General features: G+C 50.6%; 1 protein-coding gene across 1 annotated transcript; it reads left to right on the top strand.

Annotated features, from left to right (window-relative positions):
- Positions 1 to 23,172, top strand: LOC311524361 (acyl-CoA desaturase-like). Its single transcript, XM_084635396.1, is given in 7 exon segments — positions 1 to 167; positions 169 to 496; positions 4,939 to 5,212; positions 12,111 to 12,241; positions 15,592 to 15,797; positions 17,226 to 17,458; positions 19,488 to 23,172. Coding segments are annotated over 7 exon segments (1,512 nt in total). The 5' UTR covers positions 1 to 27; the 3' UTR covers positions 19,688 to 23,172.
- The last annotated feature ends 1,806 nt before the right edge of the window (positions 23,173 to 24,978 follow it).

Below are 24,978 nucleotides of genomic sequence, written 5' to 3' on the forward strand. Positions count from 1 at the left end.
AAGCGAACAGCAGATTGCTGACAGCCAATGGCGAGGGCAGCCTTAGGTGGCACCAAATTTCCGCCAGCCAATAGGATCCCCTGGGCAAGTCTAAAGGCATCATTAGCGATTCCCCCATCCTCTTCCACAGCATCGTCCTCCTCACCTGGCACTGGGCTGCCCGAGCCAAGAACCGACAGCAGCAAGCGCAGGGCCCCGGAGAGCTCCCCTACCTCAGCCCTGGCCGCGGCAGCCTGCTCAGCCACGGAGGGGGGGCGCTGCTGACGCGCTGCGAGGGCTCCCTGCGGCGCTGCGCGATCCTTCTCCCGGGGTCACGTTACCACGGGCACCAGCCCAGGCGGCGCGTTCCCTGGAGCGCCGAGCGGACCTGCCCGCAGCTCTCCCCGAGGGGGCCACAGCCGATCTCCGCAGAGGAGGCCGCCGGCGGCAGCTAGACCTACAGCTCTCCACACACGCGCGCAGTCCCCAGATGCCTGCCGGCGTACTCCAGGAGGAGGTGAGCTCGCCAAAAGAGAGCCCTGGGTAGTAACTTCTCGAGACCGGCCTGACTAGACCCTCTCATGCCGCCAGCTCGAAGCTTTTCTTTTTTCACAGGGGGTTTAGTTAACTAGAACTGGTAAATTCGGCGGGAAGGGGGGGGGGGGTTAAAATCTCCTTGCTTTTGTGTTACTTTCACTTTTAAAAATCGCAATTTGGTGCGATTCTGAGAACGACTGAGCCCACATAGGTGGAGCAAGATCTTAAATGGCTAAGTATGCCTCCGAAATCTCCTTGAGGAAGGGGGTGACCGCGTGTGGAGAGAGGAGTGAATCATAAACTGCTGGTTTTGCGGGGAGTTTTTTCTTTTTAACAAAGCCTTCCGAGAGCCAGAGAAATGGTTCCATGCGAGTCTCTTGTGCAGATGGCCTATGTTTTTTATTGAAACTCCCAACAGAAATCTTTTCCTGTTTTGAAACCGACGTTCTCCTGCAGTGTTTGTAACCCAAACATTGCGGCACTGTGCTAGCCTAGGACACGCAAGGTGAAATTGACTAGAAACCAAAGTGAAATTGACTATGCTGTGAACAAGGCAAAAGTAAATGAGAGGTTGCAAATGTCTAGTGTTCAGTCATCCTCGGCTCTTAATAATAACCGGGAGTGGGGGTAAATTAGCCTTTTAAAAATGAATGTTCTCCGGGCAGTTTCCGTTCTAGGTAGATTCAGCTGATTTTCCCCATTTAACGCCTCATGTCTACAGCCACATCTGTGCACAGGGGGAGTGAAATGCAACCAGCTCAGAATGGCAGGGGGTTCCCGCCCCTTTTCAGGGGTGTAAAGGACGACAGGAGGTGCGAGGCTATGGAGAGCCCTGCTCTCTCTCCAGCAGAAATGCATGCCAGGGCTGATGTTTTCGTTTCCTTTTTTAATATTTATTTAGGGACTAGATTTAACTGACGCATCTCCTGCCTTCTCACTTTTTCTCAAAGTTGTGAATGACCCTGCGCTAGGTTGCTCGTGGGGTACTGCCATATGCTGGCCTGAGATTCTGTGATTGGGATCTGGCCGTGAGTCCAGCTCTATAGGGCACATAAACTCTAGTAGGCTGTCTATGCTGGCTGTATACCAGGCTCACCTACTAAGTGCTTAATGTTGGCAGTGAGTGGGGGTAAACATTGGGGAATCATGGGAGCTACAGAGTCATTCATGAATGAGGGGGCACTCTTGTAAATGATCTAGCCACTTCCCCACCTCTGGACCCCAAAGCAGCTCTGTTCAATCCCCATCGTTCTCTCAGGGCAGAGGCAAGAGGAGACAGCGTAGCCCTTAGGCCAGGATATAACTCCGCTCTCTCTCCTCCCCACCCCATTGGTCTCCAGCCAAGTGAGCCCCCGTGTCCTATCTCCCAGCTGGATTTCAGAGCTGTCTGTGGGCCATATGGCCTATCGAAGGCCTACGCAGGAAAGATGACCAGCATAGCTGTGCTGCTATAATTATATTGATGTCAGAATTTCCTATGGGGCCAATGTGTGGAGTTTTACCGGTGTAATTATACAGACATAGCTATGCTGGTAATTTTCCGGATGTAGACAAGCCCTGAGCCTCCTTGCCCAACTATCATTCAGCCAAGGAAGTAATCTGACCTGGTAGGAGGTCAGATGGGTATATCTGACGTTTGGGCTGGGCAGAACCCTAACCTGCCTAATATCTGGATTATAATGCATTTCTCAGGCACTTTAGGTCTGTCCCCAAAACCTTTGGATGTATCATTACTATGAACATAAAGGCCATACTGGCTCAGACCAAAGGTCCATCTAGCCCAGTCTTACGACAGTGGCCAATGCTAGGTGCCCCAGAAGGAATGAACAGAACAGGTAATCATCAAGGGAGTCATCCCCTGTCGCCCATTCCCAGCTTCTGACAAACATAGGCTAGGGCAGGGGCGGGCAAACTTTTTGGCCTGATATTTTCTGTCTTATTATCTATCCTTCCTTAATGATTCTCAACATTCTGGTTGCTTTTTTGACTGCTTCTGCAGATTGAGCAGATGTTTTCAGAGAACTATCCACAATGACTCCAAGATCTCTTCCTTGAGTGGCAACAGCTAATTTGGACCCCATCATTTATATGTATAGTTGGGATTATGTTTTCCAATGTGCATTACTTTGCATTTATCAACATTCAGTTTCATCTGCCATTTTTTTTGCCCAATCACCAAGTTTTGTGAGATCCTTTTGTAGCTCTTCGCAATCTGCCTGGGACTTGACTATATTGAATAGTTGTATATCATGGGCAAATTTTGCCACCTCACTGTTTACCCCTTTTTCCAGATCATTTATGAATATGTTGAATAGAACTGGTCCCAGTACAGACCACTGGGGGACATCACTATTTACCTCTCTCCATTCTGAAAACTGACCATTTATTCGTATCCTTTGTTTCATGGATTGGTAACTGGTTAAAAGATAGGAGAGAACCTTCCCTCTTACCCCATGAGAGTTTACTTTGCTTAAGAGCCTTTGGTGAGGGACCTTCTTAAAGTGATATTGACTAGAAGAGAGTTGTGGGGAGACAGGGCTCCCAAGCTGAATGCAAATAAGCCAGCTCTCCAGAAGTAAAGCTGTCTGGCAGCATGGATTTGCCCAGGCTATTCCTTTTAAATGGAAATGGCTGTAAGAGAACCTGTAGGGTGCCTGGGGATCCTCCAAGGGGAATTTCTCGGCCTCTATAACAGTCACTGTGGGGAGGTATTGCTGAGGCTGTGGATTCTGCCCCTGGGAAAGGGAGGTGTTGGGTTGCCACATAAACAGTATGGTTTGCTTTTAATGCCTCCCTCAAGAAACTAGGCCATCAGGAAGAATGTGTGTGTGAGCCAGCTTCTAATGCCCTGTCACCAAAGATACCAAATAGACTTTGGAGAGGCAGAGCTGCTTGTATAGGCTTCCTCAGCGTGTCCAGAAATATCAGGCCTGATTCTGCCATTCCAATTGGGTAATGTCTGTACACCCAGTTTGCACAGGTGGAAATGGCTGAGCAAGGCATAGGACAGCCCAGGCCCATTTGGGCTGATTCTTAGGGGTCAGATGCTCTAACAAGTGGTTGGCCCCTCTGAAAATCAAGCCCATCATGCCCAGATTCAAACCTGAGATGGGAACCCGGTGCGCAGACATGAAGCAACCACACCTGGTTGAGAGGAGGATCAGTTACTCCAGATTTAATGAAAGGATCCTGCCTTGTGAGGTCACTCATGCATGATCCTTTCATTATGCATGTGTGACCTGGCACTCCTGCTAGTACAGAGGGGTAGGACGTGTGACAAATGAATGTTGTGTCATGCTTGCATCCGGGGAACTGGGAGTCAAGACTTCTAAGATCTATTCTAAACTGTGCCACTGACTCACTGGTGACCTCGGGCAAGTTACTTCTCTCTGTGCCTCGACTTCCCCATCTCTGAATGTGGGGGATAATGATACTGACCGGTAGTCATGAGGTGCCAACTTCAGGGTTTTAGCTAGGAGCATTCAACACTATCCTTATCCCTGTCACTCCTCACCCAGAGATCTCAAAGCACTTAACACAGTTTGGCCAGTATCTCTCTCCCCACTGGACAGAGAAGGAAAGTAAGGCAGAGACGTGAAAAGGCACCACAAATGGGTTGTGAGGCTTAATCCAGTAATGTCTGAACTGCCCTGAGATCCTCCATGGAAGGGGCTGTGGAAGGGAAAGGATTGGTATTAGGAGAAGCCCTGGGAACAAAGTGTGAATCTCCTTTCCCCTTGTTGCTGGTTTGCACAATGTAATTTATCGGTGGCTGAAAGAAACGAGCCCAGCCCAAGCTCTTAGGGACCCGTGAGTGATCGATGTAAAACACCCATTGAAAAAGCCAAATGAGAGTGATTCCCTGAGCCCTACAAATGACCCTGCAGCTGCTCGAACACCAGCCTCAAGGGGATGTCTGCTGATGTGCGTCTTTTAAACACCTTCGCTTCCACTCTCCATGCCCCTCAAAGCCCCAGGGCTGAGATCAACCCTTGTGCAGGGCACCACAGATCCTGAGTGGTGCCTAGGGATGAAGTGGTGTCTAGGACTCGCACTGACCCTGGGGTGAGGGGTGGGTTGCACCAGAGAAGAACAACGTGCCATTGGCTAAGTGCTGCTGGGCCTGGCCGGAGAACCCCAGATCGAATCCTGCTACCACTCAGAGGCTGCTTTAATGACCTTCTCTTCCCCGCACACCCCTTCTCAGGATATGATGCAGGAGGGGGTGGGGCTCTGATGGAGAGGCCGTGTCTGAGTGAGACAGCCAGCCCTGGCCTGGGGAGACCTGCTCCTAATGCCCTGCCCCATTAGGAGATGGGTGTGATGGTGGATCAGCAGCCCAGAGCCAGCCCCTTTTGATCCTTGTGGTGGGGACCAGATTGTAACCATCACAATGTTGTTTGTTTTTAATGTCCCCTCCAGCTCTCCAAGGATCTCCCCTCCTTCACTGCCACCACCAGGGTGATGAGGAATGGGGGAGCAGGTATGGAGAAGGCCCTGTCCAACCAAGAGGACTTGGGAGGAGGCCGGGGCATGACGGACGATATCTTTGATGAGAGCTATTGTGAGAAGAAGGGCCCCAAGCCTGCCAGGAGATACGTCTGGAGGAACATCATCCTCATGAGCCTGCTGCATTTAGGGGCCTTGTACGGGTTGTGGCTGATACGTGCAGCAAAGCCCGTCACTTTGGCATGGGGTAAGTGGAGGGGACTCTCCCATCTTCCCTGTATGAGTGTGAAACTGCAGGGGGCAGAAAAATAGGATCACCCAAAGGGGATGAGGCCAGCGCCTGAGGGTAATAGAGTAGAGATTGCAGAAACTGTCCCAAGGTCTTCCAGGAGCACAAGAGGTCAGGCTTGCAGAGCTAGGTGTCTCCTGTGAGTGAAGGCACAGGAATGAGTTAAAGCTGGAGCTAATTCTTGTATCACTTCCCCAAACACACAGATAAAAATTGAAACATGAAGTTAGACTCTCAGGCCAAGTTGTACAACTTCATTAGGCCGTTTCACACGCAGCCAGTTCCAGTCAAGGCTGCAATGGATGAGAGATGACTAGGGCGAACCCGCTGTGGTCAGATACTCTCTCCCTGCTCAGACCCCCTGGCCAAGGTTAGAACCAAACTCTTCTTCTGAAATGCATGGCTGAGCTGCACCTGGGATCAGGATGGGAGGTGCCAGCTCTCACCAGAGACGCTGTCTTTCACAAAACTTTTTTCTGACCCATTTTGAAGACTTGAGCAGTTTCGTTAGTCCAGATGATGTGTGGAGAAACGTGCCTGAAGTTCTGACTGCTTCTCCAATCCCAGCCTCTGACTATTACAGAAATGGAGCATTTTAAACTAAAAGGGGGGGGAGGGGAAGGGGGGGGTCTCATTCATGCCCAATTTACACTACTGGGTAAGAAAGCGGAGTCAGGCCCTCCAGTTTAGATTGTTACCTAGGGAGCATCTGGCTGGAACTATCTGGCAAACCAGGCCGCTGGACAGCCCCTTGTGAGATCTGGCTGGGATCTCCCTTGCTGTCCTTCCATGCCACTGCCAGGCTTGGGATGGTCTACTCTCAGAGGTTACCTTCTGGGATGCTTGGGCCTCTGGACCTGGCTAGAGGCTGGGGCCAGAGTTGGGAAGAGAGCTCTTTCTAGAAGCAGGATGGAGGCAGGAGGCTTAATTGCTACCTCTTGGATTTCCAAGACCTGCTGGTTTGATTCTCTGCTCCCATGACTGTAGCAGGCAGTGGCTGATGGGGTTGCCACAGGCATAGTTCAATCTGCCGAAAAGTGGTGGCGAAGGCACCAGTGTGAAGCCAGCATCACTCAGAATGCTGCCATGCACACAATGGTCCCTTTACAAAAGAATCCTGTTGGGTTTTACCCTGTGAAACTGACATGCTCCAAGGACAGTGTCTTCCCCTGCATCCCCGATAATCTGGGAACTGCACATGCTGTCCCAGGGGCTGGCCTCACTGTGGGGGGAAATATGCAGCATCAGCATGTCCTTGGGGGAAGCTTTCAAGGCCCTTGACACTGTTTTGGTCAGCAGAAAGCCTTGTTTTTCGGGCCCTGCTGCTCTCTGGTGCAGCATTATCTGTTCGGAAAGCCCCAGCTCTAGCCTCACACCCAGAGTTCTGGGAGCCTCAGAGACCACCTCCAATGGAGAATCTGGCTGCACCCTAGAGATGGGCCTGCACCTCAGCATTCAGCATGGCAGCCAGATGCCCTCAGAACTAAGTCCGGGTGGGGTGAGAAGGAAGGGGGTTGGCTTGGTGAGCTTCTTCCAGGGAAATGGGACAACCACGTGGTCCAGAAATGGGATGAGCTGGGGTCTGTGTGGGAGTTAAATGTTATCTGTCCTTCTTGCCCTTCCCCACCTAAGAGCACTTCTGATGCATCCTTAAGCATAACTGCCCCCTCTGTTCTCATGCCATTTTGCTCCAGTGCCCCCCAATCTGTGTCTCACCTTCCTCTGGCAGTGCCTCGGATCTCTTCCTTGCCACACACTTGTGTTCTCAGTTCTGTACTGTTGCTTTTCTTTGCTGTTTTCTGTTTCAAGTTGTTCTTTCTGGATTTTAATTTCAGTTTAGCAGTGCAAAGATTGTGGTCACTGCTAACACCTGCTGCTCAATATGCCCTACCACCTGGGACAGATAAGCATCCCTTAGTCAGAATATGTACTACAGTTGTAGCTCCAAAGAGGCTATGCTCGACCACTACTGTAAGCTGCGGAGTCTGGGACCAATATCCTATTCTAGTTCTACTATCCTAAACCACTCCTCTGTCGGCTTGATGTTCACATCCCTCAGAGTCCTGTAGACTCTCTGGTTCTATCCCCTTTAATTTCCATCTTGCCAGCTTCTACATACTAAATTCTCATTGCCTTTCAAGCTCTCCAGCCCTTTCCTGATGTTTGCCCTTCTCAGTTCCTGCCAGTGTCCTATCACACAATCTCTTTCTGGCCCAGAGTTCCCCAGGACTACATAGTATTGCTGGTCAGGCAATGTCCCTCCACTGTAGCATCTGTGAGATTCCTTTGGTCTCTTTCAGCATTGCTGCTTTCTGTGCATCTCCGCTATCATTACTGTCCAGCCAGGGATTCTCTTTCGCCAGAGGCACTACCTGCATTTGACAAGGCTGACTCTGGACTCTTATGTCCTGACTGTGGCCCTCTGTTGAAGCCAAAACGCACAGAAGAGAAGTCGGGGAGGGTGATATGCAAAAGTGGATGAAAGCACCTACCCTCACTGCCCTGTGCCTGGGGCCATTCTGGGCATGCTGTCCTCCTTGAGCTGTGGTGGAGCAGCCTGGGGGTTGCTTTGATTACACTGGCCTGTAATGGCCATAAAAGGGCTATACATAGATCAGCCTGGTGAAGGGGTGTTTTAACAATGCCCTCCATTTCCTGCAGTGCCAGCAGGGGGAACACGTGGGGCATTTGCTCTGCAGTGCTGTGGGATTGTCCTTGCACTATGGTGATGCCTCCCTGGGCCAGTTAAGCAGTGCTGGCAGCCAAAGAACCCCAGTGGCACAGTACAAACCAGCTATACTCCACCCAGGGATCTGGCCCATATTATCTAACCTCTCTACAGACGCTCCCTTGTTACTCTTTCCTCAAAGCTGTTGGCAACACTTCCTAATTTAGTATCCTCTGCAGACTTTAATGTGCCTCTCCTCCAGCTCAGAGGAGGCAGGATATTTCTGGACAGAGTTGTTATCCAACTGTATCTGTAATTACTCCTTCTAAACCTTGGACTTTGGAAATGGTGTATATGTGGTACATTTATTGCTGCTCCTGGGAGCCTGTTCCCTAGAGGAGTCAGACTTCTCTTCGTCTTCAAGCCCCAGAGATAAGGGAGTATTTCATCCCCAAGTTGTGCAGAGTGGAAGAACAGAATTTTCCATCAACGCCATTGAAGTCAATGCAGTTTCTAGATTCATAGCTGCTTTTTTTTTTTTTTCTTCAAGCCATTTGGATCATCTTGTCCACCCCACTGTGTAACACAGGCCAGAAATCCTACCCCAGATTCTGTTTGATCTGTAGTGTATCTTTGAGGCATCCAGTCTTGAGCTGAAGACTTCAGATGATGGGGAATTCACCGTGTCCCTAGATGAGTTATTCCAATGGTTGTTCATGGTCCCCAGGTATAACTGAAATCTGAATCTGGCTTGCAGAGAGGGTAAAGCCACCACTTTCAAAGCAGCCATTGAGTATTGGGTGACCTGTAAGAACAAAAAGATGGTCCCTGCCCCACAGAGTCTAAGATTAGCTACAGCAGTCAGGCACAACCACCAGGCAGGGGAGCCCAAGGTTACAGTCTCACAGTTTTGACTGGTATAAACCAGGGTCTCAGCTGCAACTGAAATCAATCGGAGCTGTAGGTGCTCAACATTTTGCAAAGCTGATGGCTGTCTCATGCTGGGCTTCCAAAATCAGAGGCTACTTACTAACATTTCAGTCCAAGGGCCATGCCCAAGGCTGTGCAGTGAGTCAGTGGCAGAGCTGGGATCAGAAGGGGAGTTTTGGGCACCCAGCCCTGTTTTCTAACCCACTCCCCGCTGCAATAAAACCTACTCTCTTGTTCTAACTAAATTCTTTCCAGTGCCCTGTCTCCCTTTGCTTCTGTGCCTCCCCTGTATTTGTCCACTACTCCCCTATCAGTTAGCTCTCCCGTAGGAGTTGCTATAAGCCAATCACTGCTTGGCATTTGTCTAGCAAAGGGATAGCTGAAGTTCCTGAGCCCCTCTGGTGGCCTTTTACAGTACCTTAGCCAAGAAACAACATGACCAAGACTGAAAGCAGTGGCCCAGTGCAGTGTCTCTTGGCCCAGGCTCAGGGCTATAAATAGGGCATCTAGTTCCTAACTCAGTGTTGTTTTTTATGCTATTAAAGTTGGCTAAAGATTCTCCAGTTTAATTCTCCAGGGACCCAGCTAGGGGTGCTCTGAATCTGTCCCCTGTATGTTGCCCTGCTGCACCCTTCAACTACTTGTTCTCTTGTAGAAAGCATATGGCCTGTAGTGGTTAGAGCGCAAGCTGGACTCCTGGGTTCTAGTCACAGCACTGCCATGGACAAGCTGTGTGACCTTGGGCAAGTCACTTTGCCTGCCTGTGCCTCAGCTTGTCTGTACAATGGGTATAAAGTCACACAGAGGTTTCATGAGCTGAGGTTTGTAACATGTTTCCATAGCACCTTATGTCTAGGGAGCACTGTGGTCCTCACCCGAACCTGTGATGCTGTATGTGACTTATTGAACCTTCCCACTCTTCCTTTTCCTGCATCTCCCTGGTTCCAGCAGGATCAGCCATGTGGAAATACTGAGAGCTGCCTTTCCTGCCAGAAATAGGAGACTCATTCCCTCAAGGGCTCCTGACCCAGCTTTGCAGACCTGCAAACATTTACGTGTGGTTTTTTTTTTTTTTTTTTTCTGAAGCAAAACCACGCTCCAAACCTTTTGATGCTCTCCTGTCACTAAACCAAAGCTGGACCTGATCCAAAGCTCCAGGCCCAAGCCCCCTCTTGCTCCTGCAGAGCTGTGGGGCAGGCCAGCTCAGAACTCTGTAGCCCAGAGCCGTCTCTATCAACATTGCTCCTACTCTTGTGTCCTCTTCCCGCTGTTGATGTCGGTGAGAGCTTTGCCATTGACTTCCATGGTGCAGAGTCAAGTGCTTTGTTCTCCACCTTTCTGTTCCTTGCCCCCTTCCCCACGCAACCTCCATCCTCCTCACATCACTTTCACCTGCCCTGGGAATCAGTCGCTCACCCGGTGACTCCTCTGCCCCTGGCAGATTTCAGAGCCTCCTTGGGGAGAGGAAGTTTGACAAGGGAGGATATGTAGGGATAGGTAGAGTTACGGAGAGCATTGGTTGTGGTGGCCAGAAGCTTGTTTGATATAATAGTGGCTGGGGAACCAGCGGGGGGATTGGAAGAGAGGAATGATGACTCTAGCAATTGCACCTTTTACAATGTGTGGGGGGGGCACAATGTGCTTGAGACGCCAGAGAAGGATGGTGCAGTAGCTGAGGCTGGACAGGAGGGCCTGAGGAGAGGTGTGGCCCTGAGGATGGAAAGAAAGCCCTATCAGGAGCTTCGAAAAAGTGGCCGGCGATTACTGGAGAGTAAGCATGGATCAGTTTGAACTAAGGATCTGTGAGGAAAACAAATGGGCACTCCTGGAAACTATGGTGACAAACAACCAAAGGCTTTGTATTTAAAAAGATACCTGGAGGATAACTCACACTTGTCCTTGTTTCTCCTGGCAGACACTGTCAGAATCCACATTACTGGGATTCTAGGTGGGGTGGGTTAAAGGCCACTCAGTGGGCACCAGAGGTATTGCCAAGTTTACCTGTGATTCCTGCTTGTATGCACAGGCTGAAATCAGTGCAGTTGAACCATGGAAGGTGTTTTCCCAGGGGATATTAGGAGGTGGATTTTGCACTGAACAAGGATTGACTGGCAAGCACTATGGGAGCATCCCCCATTCTCAGCTGCCTGAGATTACAGGGATGTGGGGGAGAATGTTACGGTTTCTTCAGTCGTTGTGCCTGAGCTTTTGGCCCTTCTTTCTGAGCACGTTTTGCTTTTCAGGCGCATATCCAGGCTCCCAGTTCTCCTCTGATATTTGACCCCTTGTGGCACTGTTGGGAAAGTGCCACGGGGCCTTAGCTCTAGGACCAGTCACTATAATCCATTGTAAACTCTGTCCTCCGGACAGTATATGGGGATAGACCTATGCACACGGGGACAGGGTGTCATGGGCTTGGAAGAGAGACGAGCACATGCTTTTTATCCAAACAGGCTTTGGAACTCCACCTGAATGACTCATGACAACACGATGGGGGAGCAAACAAAGCCAACTTGGCACTCTTTCAATCCACCACCAATCGCTTGTGGCCTGCATACGACTTGGCGATGAATCTAGAGGCTAAGCAGAGAAGAGAACTGAGGGGTGGGAAGGGGGAAGCTGAGCAGCCTCCAGTCAATGGTGGAGCTGAAGGCATGGTCTAGGATCTGATGGGACAGCCACTTTCCCCAGCCTGCTCCTGCTTGGGTATTCAAAAGGCTGGGGGAGAGAAGATGACCCTGTATTTGCTTTTTTTGTAACATCTAAAAACACCTGCCAGTCAGTGTGATGTTTAACATTGTAGTGTGTTGGGGGGGTGGGGAATAAGCGTATCTATAGGGAAACCTTATATCTTAAATCTTAAGGGCTTAAACCTATAGCAGGGCCCCTCGGTAACTATGCAGGATAGCTATCCAGGCTCAAGTCATCTACCATGGAAGGGTATAAATGCCAAAGAAGTCTAACTAGGAGAAATGCGATGAAATTAACTAGGAAGAGGAGAATTGATCCAGACTATCAGGGGAAATGCCAGAAGAGAAAGATCTGTTAGCGTTGTTGCCACAGGGCTGTACTGGAAGCAGCAGGTTTACTCATTATTGAGTGTCCATCATCCTGGTATCCAAGCACAAGTGTCTCTTTTGCCTGTGCCTCTTCAGAAGAGAGTTCTGCTCTTGTGTTGGATCAATGGAAACTTTCCAACTGGACGACTTGCTCTAACTTAGCTGACTCATTGTCTCTCCCACCTTTTCTTATGTCCAGGGTTCCTGTGTTTCCTGCTGAGTGCTCTGGGGGTCACAGCGGGAGCGCATCGTCTCTGGAGCCATCGGTCCTACAAAGCCAGCTTGCCCCTCAGGATCTTTCTGGCCATTGCCAACTCCATGGCTTTTCAGGTAGGAACCCCTCTCACTGGTTGTCAGCTTGCCTGTCCATAGAGGGAAGCAATGAGTCCTAAACTGCAACCACACATACAACGGGAAGTAGGTTGCAGTCACATTCCCTTCTTCTGTACCATTCCCCTCTGACAGCTGTATCTCCAAAGTTATCAGAGATCTTCACCTTTCGCATGAGGGGGAGACTCACTGAGTAAACACCGCTGCTGCGATGGGTGAGGGGTATTTGGAGTGGGAGAATGGCTAAGAAAATACACCAATAGGAAATCACTCCAAACTAGGTGGATTTCACTCTCCCTCCAGGGGCTCTTCTCCTCTTGACAGTCATGTCTGATTCCCATGAAGGACTTGGTAGAATTAGAAAGTGCTGACTTATGGGCCTAACTTTCATCTTGCTTAGAAAGTTGCTAAAAAGAAATACTTTCACCCAGCATGTAATTAGGCTGTGGAACTCACTGCCACAGGAAGTCATTGAGGCAGAGAACTTATCAAGATTCCAAAAGGGATTGGACATTTATACAGATAACAAAAATATCCGGAATTACCATCATAATTAATGACAACCAACCTTCTGGCAGACCTCCCGCTTAAGGGTGTAAGCCAGGCTCTAACTATTGGAGTGGAGTGGAGACCAGGACGAGCCTTAATGGGGGGAGATCTTCCCACATCTGCTTCTGTGTGGTTTTTACACCTTCCTCTGAAGCAGCTGGTGCTGGCCACTGTCAGACAGAATGTTAGACTTGGGTCTACTCTGGTCTGGCAGTTCCTTGCAGGCAGACTTGCTGTATCTCCCACTCTCCAGAACCTTCCCCATCTCTGGAAAATGGATAGTCACCTCCTTGGCCTTGCCCCTTGCTGCTCAGAGCCACTAGCAAACACAGTGGGATCACAAGTGAAGCTCTTTAGGACTGCTCTGATGGTACACGTGCCAGCTAGCAGCCGTCAGAGGCAACCAGGGTGATGGGTACTTAAAGAACAGTCAGAGGTTCACCCATCACTACTGAGTTTGGGGTTAGAGGTGGGAACAGGAGAACCTACCCCAGCTGTGCACTGCCCCTCCCAAGGTCCATTTCTAGCACTGGCATGGTACACATTCCACTATTGCTTGTATGGGGAGCGAGGCTCTGCTGCCACCTCGAGCACCTATTCTCGCAAGGTGCTGACTGCCCCAAGCTCCAGCTGACTTCTGGGGGAGCTGAGGATACTTGGCATGGCACAGGACGGGGCCCAGTGGTTGGAACTGAGAATTAAGGCCTGGCACTCGTATCCACCCCATCACTAATATGTTGCGTGACCCATAGGTAAATCACATCCTCACTGCAAGAAGGATGGCCTTGTGGTTAAGGCGCTAGACGGGGACGCAGGAGACCTGGATTCAGGTTTTGGCCCAGATTTTTAAAGGTACACAGGAGTTGTGATGCCTAACTGATTTAGGAGCTTAAACCTCATTTCAAATGTTGTTTAGGCTTCTAAATCACTTAGGTTTTGCAGCCACTAAATACCGTTACAAATCTGGTCCTTAGTCTCTCCAGGCCTCACCCTTCCCACCTGTAAAATGGGGCTGAGAGTGATGCTTCCTACCCCGAAGGGTGCTGAGGAGAAATCCCCTGTGCTTATGAGATGGAGGAGCTCTGATACTTAAGCGACAGGTGCCCATAGAGGAGCTGACTCTCACCACCAGTGCCCTCCTCAAGGCTGGGCATGGCAGTGCTTTCCTGTTTAGCGCCCTCAGCTGATGGGCCCTCCAGCCATGCAGTGGCCGGCCTCTTCATTTCATTCAGCCCTCTGGCCAGGTCACTTTATGCTGCTCCCCTTCCAGGATAACAAAGTGCAACAAATAGTTTCAAGGCCTCTGTGAGGTTTCCAGCCCGTGGGCCCAGTGGCTCTTACAGCCTCTCTCCAGGCTCTGATTTGTCCTTATCGCCTCATGTGAGGGGTTCACCCCAGCCACTGGGAAGGTGGTGTGGAGAACCCAGGCCCGCCCTCTTCACAGGTCCCAGTCCAGGGACCTGAGGACGAGCAGCCAAGGTCTGTTCTGTCACACACCTTGCTGCTGCCTCCCAGAACCCTTCCCCCCCATTAGTCTTCCTCAGCCCTTCTTGCCAGCCCCTTCCTGGACTGTTTGTAACGAGCCACATCTCCCAGGGTTTCTCCTCTGAGGTCTGGGCCCTGCTCTCATGGCAGGGACAGCCACTGCAGCTCGCTCCAGGCCGGTGTCTTCCAGAGACGTCTGAGTGCTGCAGAGTCATTCCCTGCAGCTCCTTAGATGTGTCCAAACACCTTGTGGGCTTCCCTGGCTCAGGGTAACCCACCTCTGGCCCCAGGCTTCCTCGGAGCTCTGGACCTTCCAATTCTGGCTCCAAACTTCCTTCTGCATTTAGTCTAGGAAGCTCCCAGCTACCTATCTCCTGCGTCTCCCCCAGGTCTTCTTTTCTTACTGTCCTATGCCCCCTCTAGGAAGACTCAGTTCCTTCCCAAATGGGTGTGATCATCAGTGTGTAATACCCCTCCAAGTGCCACCCACTTGCCTAATGGGGCTCAGGCTCCTGTTAAGCCATGGTTAACCATAACCAGTGTGGGGTTTATCACCCTGTCACAGTGCCATAAATGTGCCTGTATAGTGCTTCAGTTTCCCAGCTATAGGACCAAATGATATTTACCCAGCTTTTCAAAAGTGCTGTAAGATCTCTGCATAAGAGGGATCATGTAAATGTGAACTGGTCACATTTACAGCTGGTCAAAATGAACTTTTTACATAAAATCATGCACATTTCAACACTTTGAAATCTGGGTTTGTTCCCACAGGGTTTTGCAATGGACTGATATTTTGGGTTTAAAAAAAGTCAACAGAACTTTCTTTAAATGATTTTTTTGAGGGGGGGAAATGTTGGGAAAACTATTATTATTATTATTATTATTATTTCAAAATGGAAAATTTTTAATTTTTTGAGAACATCCAATTTTTTGGGGGGGAATCTCACCCTGGAGCTAAGCTGACACATCAGTATTGGCAAAGCAGCAGAGACCGGGCAAACCAAATCCTGCAAATGATCAAGTTAAAAAAAGTGAATTAACAAACAATAGAAGCTTTTGAGGAAAATGTAAATGTTCTGAGCAAAAATTTCTGGTTTTGAAAAAATGGCCAATTTTTTTCAAAATGAAAATCTAATAAAACCCATAAATATGGACTTAAAGTCAATGAGATTTAGGCACCTAAACCAGTTAAAGCATTTTGGTAAATTCCACTAGGTGCCATTTTGCTTCTTTAGACACCCAACTACATTGTGTATATAGAGCCCTAGCTCTAATCCTTGCTGACCCGGTGAGTCATCCAGCCATGTTCATTCCAGAACGACATCTACGAGTGGGCCCGAGATCACCGCGTCCACCACAAGTTCTCTGAGACCGACGCGGACCCTCATAACGCCACACGGGGCTTCTTCTTTTCCCACGTTGGCTGGCTGCTGGTGCGCAAACACCCCGACGTCATCGAGAAGGGCCAGAAGCTGGATCTGGCTGACTTGAAGGCCGACAAAGTGGTTATGTGCCAGAGGAGGTGAGCCGGGTGCGGCCGAGGTAGGGGAAGAAAATAGGGTGATTGTGATGCAAAGTGAAGGGCAGGTGTTGTGACCAATGTATTACTGGGGAACCAAAGGCATGGCATCCAGCTACAGGAATCTCTTGCAGGGGTAGTCAATAGGTAGACTGTGGGCCAAATCTGGACCACCAGACACATTTGAATGTACCTCAAAATCTTTTATTTACTTATCATTATTTTTATATTTTCTCTGGAGTCTGGACCTTGACTAGACCTTGACCAAGACATTTGGACCTTGACAAAAAATAATTGACTACCCCTGCTCCAGAGCAAAACTAACCCTCTTGGGATGGCTCAGGTGTAAGTGTATGGAGTATTGGGGCCATTGTTTGGGAACCTGGGCAGAAATCCATGAGGAAGAAGTTCTGTCCAGCACAGCAGTGGGATATATTACATGTTTTCATTTGTTTGTGGGAGAGGAGGAAATGGGGTCAGAAAAGGCAGGGCTCCAGCCTCGCTGGGAAAGTTGCTGGCACAGAGGGCCCAGTGCCAACCGGCTGAATCTCTCTTGTATAGAACGTGTCCCGCTGCTGCTGCAGCTTTAGCAGTGGCAGTCTGAGGAACAACAGTTCCTAGGTAGGTGGGTGAGAGGAGAGGCTTCTGCTTGTATCTCAGGGCCTGCCTCTTGCCCAACCCCTGCTCCCACATGGAAATGGAAGAGGCACAAGATTCCCTCTTCTCCTCCTCTTCCCCCCCCCCCCAGCTGCACTTAAACTCCACCATCTGGTTTCTCCCCCTGTGCAATCTCTCACTTGCTGGGATTGGGTTTCCCTCCTTCCGCGCACACACAGCCCGGTTCCCTAGGGCAGCCGAGCACCAGGCCTCCCCCAGTGTGAGTGACAAGCTCCCCTGACAGAGAGAGGAGAGGAGTCTGCTGCTCCCAGGGAGGGAGCCAAAGCTCCAGCTGCAGCAGCGTATGCCCTGAGAGCTGGAGGTCCCTGGTTTAATCCCAGGTGTGTCAGCCAAGATGGCAGCTGTCACGCTCCCCCAGTACAAATGTGACCTGGCAGCAATAATGATAAATGGAGCCCCAGGAAGCCTGGCAGCTCTGCTTCATAGCACCTGTATTCCGTTCCCAGATCATCTGCTGAGTCCTTCTTACCCCCTGCCAGCGGGTGTGTGGCTCTTACTGTGTGCCCAGCCGATCCCCTTTATTCTTCTGTGCCCACTTTGTCACTACCCTTGTTTTCCTTTTTCTCCAGGGGGAAAACCAGCAGAGGTGGGCTGGTTCTGCACTATTTTCTTTGGATAGTTAAAACTAGCACCTCTCCCCCGCCCCGGAGACTCAGCCCTGGTAGATGACCTGAACTGCCCTCGTCCCTCAACGCCCCTCCATGGGATGCACCCACCCACTAACTCTCTCTCCCCATTTATCTTTCCTGGCAGGTTTTACAAGCTTTCTGTGGTGGTCATGTGCTTCCTGTTCCCCACGCTAGTGCCCTGGTGCTTCTGGGGGGAATCTCTTCGCAACAGCTTCTTCCTCCCCGCCATCCTGCGCTACGTGCTGGTGCTCAACGCCACCTGGCTCGTGAACAGCGCTGCACATATGTTTGGCAACCGGCCCTACGATCGAAACATCAACCCCCGGGAGAACCGCTTGGTCACGTTTGGAGCCTTAGGTACGTTGGTGGCGCCCTTTAATTCCAAACCGCTCCACAAACTGACTGTGAGTGAGACAGGCAGAGATCACTGCACCCGCCACTAAAACACAGCTGTGTCTGGGGAGGAACACAGCAGCTGTTCAGTAGTGCATAGCAACAGGGCACGAGAGTCTGGGAGAGAAGGGAAGAGGAATAACGTCCATTTATAAAACTGGGATGGGGGAGATTTTAGGTACATAATATAAAATGGACCAGATCCTCAGCTGGTGTAAATCCTGCATTGCTTTGAAGTCCATACAGCTATCCTGATTTACATCAGGATCTGACCTATGAATTTAGGCAGGCCACTGGGGTTAACACCCCGATGTTTCTGCATTCGCATACGGGAAAGCCAGAAGCATGTAGACTCCAGCTGGGTGATCTCGCCCATGCACCTGCAGACCTGCACGTTTACTGGAGTGTCTCATGCTCTAGTCAATAGGTACATAGGGCAGTGGGGTTATCTTCTCCAGTTTGTTGCATGTAGCACCTTATCTCAGCAATGAGATTTATTTGCTTTGCCTGAAGGTCTCACCGCCTGTTTGTTATGATGACAATTGCACCCCGCACTCTCTCTTCACCTCTGGGAAATGATGCTTCTGAAATAGCTGGACACGTGCAGCCAGAAGTGCCCAGGGGTTTCTGAGTGCTAGAGGCTTGAGACAGCCAAGTCCTGATTTTCAGAGGTACTGAGGATCTGGGAAAAATGAGCCCAGAATCACCATGAGCTTTGTACTGCTTTCCTGAGCCAGATTCTCAGCTCGTGTATTGTAGCTCTGTGGACTTTGGCAGCACTCCACTGATTTACCTGAACTGGGGATCTGGCCCCAAACTTTCATTAGCAAGACTCAGAGCTGCACGGTTCCCATCTCGATCTGAGCTTCTCAGACTCTGGGGATGGAAGATGGATGGACGGAGCCTCTAATAAGTGCCTGGACTCACTTTAGATTTTGTCAGGAGCTCAGCCAAAGCTAGACAGCTTCTTTCTGGGAGACTGAAGAGGAATCAGAACCCCGTACAAGCCTCACTAGGCTCTCTGAGGGGGCCCATTTTAAAGGCTTTAATAAGGGGAGGCCCAGGCACAAGCAGAAGTGGCGGAGATATCCTGAGTTTTCTCACCCAATTTGACCGCATCATGAGGGTCAGGTAAACAGCCAACCGAGCTCTGGCCAGACCTGTGCTGAGATTAACCAGCCATCACTTGTTCTCCCCTCCAGCCTGCTGTGGCCTCCTCACATGCCCTGTACTAACCTTAGCGCCATCCTGGTCCTCCTCTGATGTTGGACTCAGTGCAGAGGAGACGGGGCTGCTGGGCGATGTTACACATGGGCAAGTGGAGTAGAGGGAGTCCAAGCTGGTGTAACTTGTACACCAAATGTTGGAAGAGGGGAGAGCAGCAGGACAGCCAGCCACCAGGGGCTGCTCAGCCTCTACTCCCCCCCACCTTTCTCTGCTCTCTCAGGGTGCTGTGTGCCTGGTTCCTAGTGTTGTCCCTTTGTGACTGGCCATTTGTAGACGGGTCCCATTGACAGGGCTGGTATTTTCTGACATTCTCCCCGCCTTGGCCTCTCACCGGTGCATCGTCACCAGCCTGTCGATGGGGGAGTGCGCACGTGGCCAGAGCTTCCACCACTGCCTTGTTGCACCCTGCTCAGAGCAGGGTCGATGGCCCAGTGGTGGCAGGGCTCAGGCTCACCCCACGCTGGCACTTCCACTGGTGGAGCTGGGCCAGGGATAGACCAACGCTGGGAGACTTTCTAGAAACCCTCCATGTAGACACGGCCTCGGCACGCAGAGCCTGAGCAGCTCCCAGCAAAGTCAATGGGCTGCAAGTGGAGGAGGACGGGGGCTGTCCCTGCCCCAAGGGGAGCACAGTCTGCATTCGGCACAGGTGGCCCATTCTGGGGACATGGTGCCCGAGCCTGGGGACGGGGGTTCTAGAGCGTGACCGTTTCAAACCCAGGTTCAGGTGTATTTACAGTGTCTTGTCCCTGCTCTTCCGTTCCAGGCGAAGGCTTCCACAATTACCACCACACCTTCCCCTACGATTACTCCACCAGCGAGTTCGGCTGGCACTACAACTTCACCACGGCCTTCATCGATCTCATGTGCCTCCTGGGGCTGGCCAGCGATCGCAAGAAGGTCTCCAAGGAGACCATCCTGGCTCGGAAAACTCGGACTGGCGATGGGAGCCACAAGAGTGGCTGAGGACCTGTGTCGACCCCCCACAACCTCTTCACTCACCCCAAGCGAGCTGGTCACAGGGTTTTATGTTCTATTTACTAACCATTGAATAATGCTACCAGGTTGCTTCAGATGATGATGATGATGATTTTAACCCCCTCCTGCACAGTGTATTTTAAATGATGTATTTAAGACCTATAACTTTTGTCTCTCTAATGCTCGGCAGCTCCCTCCCTCTCTTCTTTTGTTCTTCCTTTTCTCTCTCTGGCAGGATCTCTCCCTTTCCCTCTAACTCCTCCATGCTTCATTCTGTCCTTGTCTCTGACTCTCCTTGGCAGGGAGCTGGTCGAAAGCCCGTCCAGGGCAGATTGTGCCGCTGGCTGAACAGAGGGAGTGGAGGGGGGTCTGTACCAGCTGGCTGAAGAGTTGAGCTAAAGTCGGGGACTCTTTTTCCCTAGAAATCCCCCTTTCCTGCCTCTGGTTCTCCTGCCCTCCCAGGGCTGCTGACTCAGGATATGAATGAGTGTCGCTCTATGACAACAGCAGCAAAGGTCTTTCCCAGAAGGAGTAGCAGCCCTGTCCCCTTCCTTGCTATCAACGAGAGAGCACAATGTTGTCTCCTTGGTGCTGGGCCTCCTTTGGCTCCTGTACACCAAGGAAAGGTGATGCTGGGGATGGGGAGAGGAGACCCCTGAAAGCCTCTTCTGGAGGGGGTAGCATCAGCTGCAGAACATGGCGGCATGCGTCCGCTGCCTTCTCACCTTGCTGGAGTGTCACAATGGCTCCTTTGACCACCCTGCAGAGCCTCTGTGCTAGAATTGCTTTGGAACAACTCAGGCTGGGCTCCTAGCTGCCTGCGTGGGAAAGGAGCAGTCAAAGACATCTCGGGAGACGAGGGGCTTGATGCCATTGAAATACACTGGCTTGGGATGGGATGGAGTGGAGCCATGGGCAGTATTTCCCAGGAAGAGACTCTTCCTGAAGAACGACAGCAGGAGAAACCAGAAGGAAGTGACACAAAGCCCGCTCTGTGTTTAAGCTGCTTTGTGTGTCAGAGGAATGAGGTCCCATTTCTATGGAGGAGATCCTAGTGTGTATCTGTGTCATATGGATTCTTCTTACTGAACACAGTTGAAAGGGGGAGACAAAGGGGCAGCTGATGTGGCCACATCTAAGTGAATTGATCCTGTGAGTGACCAGCTAGAAAGCGGGGATGATGCTATGTCAGAGACCCAGGGGAGCCTTGTGTCTGCAGATGGGCTTCCTGAAGCCAATTAACAAGTACCTGATAGAAACCGACACCAAAGCAGGGGACACTGAGAGGTTTAAAGCCTGAGAAAGTTACAGGATCCAGCCCAGTGCTCTGTGTGACCCCCTTCCCAGCATAGCCCCTCTGAAGTCAGGGGGTGGAGCCACATCTACTGGGCAGATCCAGGCTGGAGATGGGACTGAATTGCCCCACTGTGCTGGGGGCAGGAAAGCCTGTTAGGGGGCTCATGACCAGCTCCCCAGCCTCTCCCAAAGCAAATCAGAGTTGCCCTGGGGACAATGGCTGCCTGATGCACACGGTGCCGTGGGAAGTGCTGATGCAGCCGCTGCTGCTGGCGGCCGTTCCCATAACTCCCCCAGACACACGGTGCTAGAGCAGGGTGCTGGCTGCTGGGCTGTAAGTAATTCATCCCCTGCAGACAGGGCCTTCCCTCCGGCGAGGGGGGTCCGCTGCACAGTGCCTGGGCACAGAAGGTGCCTGTTTTCACTCCTTGGCAGCACTAACAGCAGAGGCTAATGGGGGGGGGAGGGTTAAAACCCTTGTGTGTTTCACCCCATAGCACTTGCAGATGCCGCAGACAGGCTTGGCAGGGCGAGGCCCCATTCCCATCAGCCACTCACCAGATAGTGCTGCGGTGCTGGGTGAAAGCTCACGAGGTGTCCAGGCTGCTGGATCCTGGGGTAGAGCTGGGGAAGGCTGTGCTGGGGTGGAGGAATGACGCTGAGATGCTCCTTTCCCTGCCCCAGCTGTGCTGTGTATCCTGAAGAGCAGGCTCCAGCCTTCCCACGCCAAGGTGACCACAGCACTGCTGATGTCCTGCTGCGGTCGCAAAGCTCTTGCTGTCAGCCAAGAGGTCGTCCCTGGCCTTGTTCCTGTGCATTACCGTGACCAGAACTGTCCAGCTTTGCAGCCCAGTGGAGCCGCCTGCCCTCTGACTGGTCTAACGAGATGAACAGGCTCAGGAGCGGGCCATCAGCAGATAAGCCAGTTGGGAAGCTTTTAATTCCTGGGCTCTAAACCTCGGGAGGTGGATGGCTGGGTGAGGATTCCCCAGAGCTGAGATTTATAACTGCCCAGAGGGTGGCTGTGGATAGTTTTATCCAACTGGATACAAAGACACCTGCATGTCATAATCCTGGGCCAGATCCATCCCTGGTCCAAACCCCATTGGCTGGAGTCTACACCGTGGGTGAATTTGGCCTCTCCTAATAGTTCTTCCCTCACCTCATGATCCGGACATGTGTGATGCAACCTACCATTCAGATACATGACACAACATGGTATGGCATCCACCATCGTCTCAGGAGAAAAGCAAGGGGTTGATTCGGGCATTGCCTCTAGATCCCAAGAGTATTGATCAGAGCCAAAAATCCTGACAGCGTGGGGAAGCGGAGTGGAAGTAACCAAACAGCGCCGGTGTTTGCCCAGTCACTTTGTCGGTAGAGTGGCATACGTCTCTGGGTGCCTTAAGTCTTTAATACACATAGGAGTATTGACAGCTATTTGCAGGATGTTTTTTTCTTTCTATGATGAATTATGGAAATTTAATTATTTAATTGCCGTCATCAAATTGTGGGTGCAGGTGATTTTGAATGTATTGAGTTAGAATTTGTTAGATACATCATTTTAAAGGTAACCTTGTTTGCTTTATATTTCTTTCTTTGGTGGCATGTTTGTATCCAAGTGTGTTCTCTGTGAGTTTAGTTAAAGTGAGTCAGAGTGAGAGGTGGACGTAGACAAAGCACCAGCATGTCTAGTGGCTAGAGCAGCAGGCCTCCTGAGCTCGATTCCTAGCTTTGCCACTGGCTCACTGTGAGATCTAGGGTCAATCAGTTAACTTCTCCATGCCTCAGTTTCCCTCCCTGTAAAATAGGGATAGCACCCTACCTCACAGGGGTGTTGTGAGGTGTAATTAATACTTCTAAAGCACTGAGAGATCAGGGTGTGGAAGGCCCAATATACCCACTAGTGGTGGCAGTGGTAGTAAATGACTGGATTTCAAACAGTGTTCCCAGCCCCTCTGGTATCCTGGAGACGGGACGTGCGAGTGTTGGATAAGTAGTGAAGGATTGGAAGGTTGAATTTGTGCATTGTCTAAGCTCTGTTGCTATTGAAATGTGAGTGGGATACAACTTTCCCAAGTCAGTTTCTGCATTCTAAGATCTCCATGTTTTGTCTACTGAAAAACTTTTGGAAATAATTTCTACTAATTTGGAATCAGACGGCTGGTTGTACTGAACTGGTATTTGTTCATAATAAAAGTTTACTTTAAAACTTGACTGCCTGACTACAAAGGGCTTGGCAGGCTGGAGCCTTCAGAGACTGCTGTTCCTCCAGATATCCCCTCCTATGGGAAGTGAGGGGGGGAAGGGAACCTGTCTTTTTAAATCTGGTGAATGAGCTGGTTTTGAGGGCGCTCACTCCCAACCACGTACTGTGCAGCCACACCCCTGGAAGTGGGACACTAGCCATCCCTTCTGCTAGGGGTTACTTCAGTTTAAATTCCACCCAGAGCCTCTCACCAAAACACTGCAGCAGCTGACCACTATGCATGCAGCAAAACACATAATGCCAGCAGCTTAGCTCTGGGCACAGCTAACCATGACACAGGACTTCAGTTACCTCATGTTGCAGGGGAGAGAGGAGGAATTTTTCTTCTATGACAGAGCATCACTGGAAAATGCAGTGCCTTGCATAATGAAACCCATCACTGGAGAGTGGTCCTGACCCCTCTCCTCCTGCAGCTGGGCAGAAACTGGTCAGGGCAGGGATGGACCCATTTAATACAGGTCTATAGACTTCCCTACTCCCCCATCACTTCAGTTGTCTCAGAAGCTGTAGGCGGGCTGGACCATCATTAGACAGCACTGTTTGGCTTCTCTAGAAGGGATCTCTGCTGCTGTTCTCGTGGCCACTGTTAATCACCGGATGTGGCTTCTAGATACGCATTGGGAAATCTGGCTCATCAAGAGCTCAATGCTCCTGATTGCTGTCAGATTTTCAAACATGTTGAGCTCTTCTGAAAAATCTGGCTCTGCAGGCGGGCCACTGGTATAGACTGTGTGCATGCAGGGGAAGGGAGCAGTTTCATCTCATTTCTGAGGTTCTCATTGTTCTCCCCCTTGTACATGACAACCAGGCCCATGTGCCACAAGGCTGTTCTGAGCTATCAGACAGCTTCTGTTCTTCAGCCATGGGGCTATGCATGCCAGTCCCCAAACAAGCTTTGAAGTGGAAGAGACATGGCAACGCCTGCCTGATAATCTGATGCTCCTTTTGTCCAGGCTTTGCAGCATATACCTGTGTCAGAACAGGACACTGAGTGCATTCTCTTCCACTTGAGATGAAACAAGAGTCTGTGATGGCAAATTTCAAAGCCTCGGATTACCCATTTGGTAATAACGACCACCCTGCATGGATTCATCAACATATTGAACTCAGATTGCCGGCTCTCCCTCTGGGTTAAGGTTATTAAATTCCCTTTCCAAATTCCTTTTCCAAACAATAGAACCCCTCCCCACAGCACCAAATCAGCAGCTCACCCTCTTCCCTCAAGTTGATTCCTGCATTAATACTGCTAGAGCTTTAAAATGTAGCTACAGGGGGAGATTTTCAAAGGTACAAATGCGATTTAGGGCCCTCAATTCCCGTGTGCCTAGCAGCCGGTTGTAACTCTGAAATCTTCCCCCCCTGATTTCCTCCCACCAGGAAAGGAATATTTAAGCTGCAGAACACAGCCACATTTGAAAGAAGTTGCTAGCAAACACACCCATGCTTGTTAAAGGTTCTGCCCTGATGTCCTTCCGTCAGGGCCCAGGCTATGAAAACCAGCACCAATGTAATCCAAGCAGTGAGGTTAATGGGTTTGCCATGTACATTAGTACTGGGCAAAATGCAATGGAACTGCCAAGGAATCCACAGTGGAAATTCAGTCTTCAACTGAGAATCTACCTCAGTGAGTACAGGATGCACCACAGTAACTGCACAGATTTCACTGGGGCTGGAGGAATTTGCATTGTGTCACCCTACCCTGGTGCCACACGGC

The sequence above is a fragment of the Lepidochelys olivacea genome (genome assembly GCF_965140295.1).
Source record: "Lepidochelys olivacea isolate rLepOli2 genome assembly, chromosome: 7".
In the NCBI taxonomy this organism is placed as follows: domain Eukaryota; kingdom Metazoa; phylum Chordata; order Testudines; family Cheloniidae; genus Lepidochelys; species Lepidochelys olivacea.